Genomic DNA, 3,241 nt, shown 5'->3' on the forward strand with positions numbered 1-3,241 from the left:
AAAAAATCGAAGTGCTTTTCTAGAAACCGTTGTTGGCCTCGAGAACAACCATAAGTGTTGCACGAGCACTTTACCTTGTTTGTTGGGATTTTTACGTTTTGAATGGGCATCAACACTAAGACCTAATTGATAATACTGTTGTTGTGCACTCGTAAAAATTGTTCAAACTTAACCAAACACTAAGACTTAATACCGACATGTAAAGTTGAAGGGCCTCCGCGATACTACTGCTGTCTCCAAAAACAACCCAATACTTGATTTATCATTTGCTGCATATTGATTTGTTTTTGGGCAAGGGAGGTGGCAGATCCTTACATGTATGCAAGTTGGAATGTTTATGTTAACTAAAAGATTGTACTGGCATTTGTACACCATTTTTGTTACACTAGTGTACTTTTCATCCTTGTTGATTTTATCTTTGATCCCATGCCATCTATTTATTTTCAAAATGGAAGCACTGAAACAGAATAAATTTTCAAGTGAATTAAAGTCACGTTTTTCATTTTTATTCTTTCTCATGGCTTGATTTGTCCATTTTTATTAGACTCCACTGTTTTGTTTTTGTTTTTCAACTTTTATACACCACACTAATTTTAATCTTTATACCACAGCTCACCAACAAGTCATTTTTCACGTTTCTTTCACAAGAGGCAATGCTGCATCTTTTCACAGACCTGTTTATATTTCTTCCCGTTTATGAGTTAACACTAAAGTCACATGGTTGTATAAATCTTCTCAAAGCAACAAAGAAAAATCATCCAACATGACACTAGGTTTCAAATCTAAATAAGTAGTGAAAACATCTTCAGGCCTCCCCCGGTGGTAACTGCCTCACACTCTGCCACCCAACTGGAACAGCGGCTTCAACGCCTCAATGCAACGCCAGCGCTCATAACCAAGGCAAACTCTGCTCTGCCATGGCAACAGTGTTTCTTTTTTCACACCTGCTAGTTCAGGTGATTACAAGACCTCCAAACTTGGTAAACTAACTCTAGGTAGAGTCCAAGCTGTAAGACTTCACCGGGCGTCGATCACATTGGTCACCATGAAGGGTAAGTGTATTCCTTGCTCATACAACACGTAATAATTGATGAAATGTTGAATTCAAAGCTATTCTGATTCCTCAACCTCCACAGTTGTTGCTGGTCTTGTTTTGATGCTACTAAATGTGCATTTGAGCCAGACTTGTCACGGAGAGAATGACCTTCTCATCTGCCCAGCAATACCACTAGGTAAGGACCTAAAGTTTAGCCAAATGTATTCAGTTCATATTAGCATTTTTTCCTTACCACAGCTTTATAAAAACTTTACAAAAGTGTAAATCTAATCTATTTCCCAAAATATTTCTAAATGTGTTAATTGAACTTAAAGTGCTGTCAATCTGCCCAAAATAACTTCCATCCTCTTGGTAATCAGTGGAGTCAGCTGATGATCATAATGCTTTGTTCAGGGTAATCAAACATAAACTATTTTTTTATGGAAAAAAAGCACCGCAATATTGACCTCCATAGATTGATAGCTGCAGCATTTCTGAACACAATTACTTTTTGAACGTGGTCAGAAAACGTTCTTTCTGGTGATGCTACATTGCACCAACTCAACCACTAGAAAGCAGCAGAAGTACAACTTTGAAATTGCTCAAAACAATAAATATTATTGACACAAAATGTAGGTTCAACATACAAACATAACTACTGGCTTTCAAACACGGTGAGACACTGAGGTCCCCTTTAAAGGTGCACTATGAGTTCCTGCGTGGTTTCAGCGCATTTCATTTTTGTCTCATCGTAGGCATCTCTCCTGCATCCACTAGCTGCTTGCCCCCTGGATACACTTTAAAAAAGCCCGGTCTCTGGAGACAACATAGGGATCGTGAATGTCGAACCCTGGAGGCACAGGATAGGCACCAAAACACCCCAGCCAATCACGGACAAGATGGTTGGGGGATGGGGTTAATGACACTTTGTCAGTTAAGGCCTTTTTAAGGTCGCCGCAGCCAACCTGCCGTGTGCTAATGTGACGTCAAAATGACGTAGCTCTCTCTTGCGCTTGGATTTTGAGTGCGTGACCAGGACTCTAGGTGACTGCAAGTTTCTCTTGTAAACTCACTGGATTAAGATGAGTTTTTTTTATGGTAAATGAAAGGCTTGATGAAGTTGAATGAAATCGAAACGTTGAGGTCAATGCTGCTTGTTTACCTTTTTCTTCTTCAGTCCGTAGAAATAACAAAGTCGGTAGCCTTACATCATTTGTGCCACCTCTGTTCAGGAGAAGACACTGACCACAAACAGTAATGGCGCTTCCATGACATCACATTGGCGCATGACAGGTCGGCTGCGGCTAGTAAACTGGACGCTTTAGTCATGACAGTTATGGAAACATGGGGGGAGGGGGGAGGTTGTTCTGTTTTATGTTGAATTTACTTGGAATGTCAACAGAAGTGACCATGCAGGAACTCATAGTGCACCTTTTAATGCACTCATCTTACATATGCATTGTTGCATATTTTAGCAAAGTAAATAAAAGGGGGATTGGCTATTTATTCAGAAATCATGCAACGAATGCAGCTAATTTCATGTAAAAACTGCTGTTTCAAGTTCTATACGCAATAACACCTAAATGTAATTTTAATACTGTGCTTTCAGGTTTCAGCCCTGGTTATTCAAGTCTGTTGATGTTTCTGAAGGATGTTGGGGAGATAAACTCCACTGTGTTTCGCAGCAACAACCTCGCCTCCATAACCAGGCTCCGGATCGACAACGCTGGTGTCACAGGCATCGCTGAAGGGGCCTTCAGTTCTTTACGGAACCTCACAAGTATTAGTTTAAACCAAAACTTGCTGACAGAGATTAACCCAAACTGGTTCGGTCGGCCCCATATCCTCAGCAATTTAAGCCTTACAGGAAACCACATCAATGTTCTGAATCAGTCCACGCTTAACGGGCTCCTTAACCTTACAAGGCTCAGTCTGAATAAGAACAGGATCAAAACAATTGAAACAAATAGTTTTAGCTCCAACCCCATCTTGGCTGAGTTGGACTTGTCTGAGAACAGGATGACCTGGGTCTCACCTCAGGTCTTTAGGTCTCTCAGATCCACCAAGATCAGATTGGATGGGAACCCCTGGGACTGTTCCTGTGGAGCTCAAGACTTTGTCAACTTCCTCAAAGGTTTGTGAAATGTATAATTTATCTTTTAAGATCTAAAGGTAGCTCGACTCTTTTCTAATTGGAAATTTGTT

The 3,241-nt window shown here is 40.5% G+C and overlaps 1 protein-coding gene across 1 annotated transcript in view; it reads left to right on the forward strand.

Annotated features, from left to right (window-relative positions):
* Positions 1-2,476: 2,476 nt before the first annotated feature.
* The window catches only part of LOC117945045 (leucine-rich repeat-containing protein 24-like), a 4,944-nt gene continuing 4,179 nt past the window's right edge, over positions 2,477-3,241 (forward strand). Inside the window, exon 1 of the mRNA XM_034872285.1 lies at positions 2,477-3,170. Coding sequence (XP_034728176.1) covers positions 2,675-3,170 — 496 coding nt within the window. The 5' untranslated portion in view covers positions 2,477-2,674. The remainder of the gene's footprint in view (positions 3,171-3,241) is intronic.

This window comes from Etheostoma cragini, chromosome 5, assembly GCF_013103735.1.
Source record: "Etheostoma cragini isolate CJK2018 chromosome 5, CSU_Ecrag_1.0, whole genome shotgun sequence".
In the NCBI taxonomy this organism is placed as follows: Eukaryota; Metazoa; Chordata; class Actinopteri; order Perciformes; family Percidae; genus Etheostoma; species Etheostoma cragini.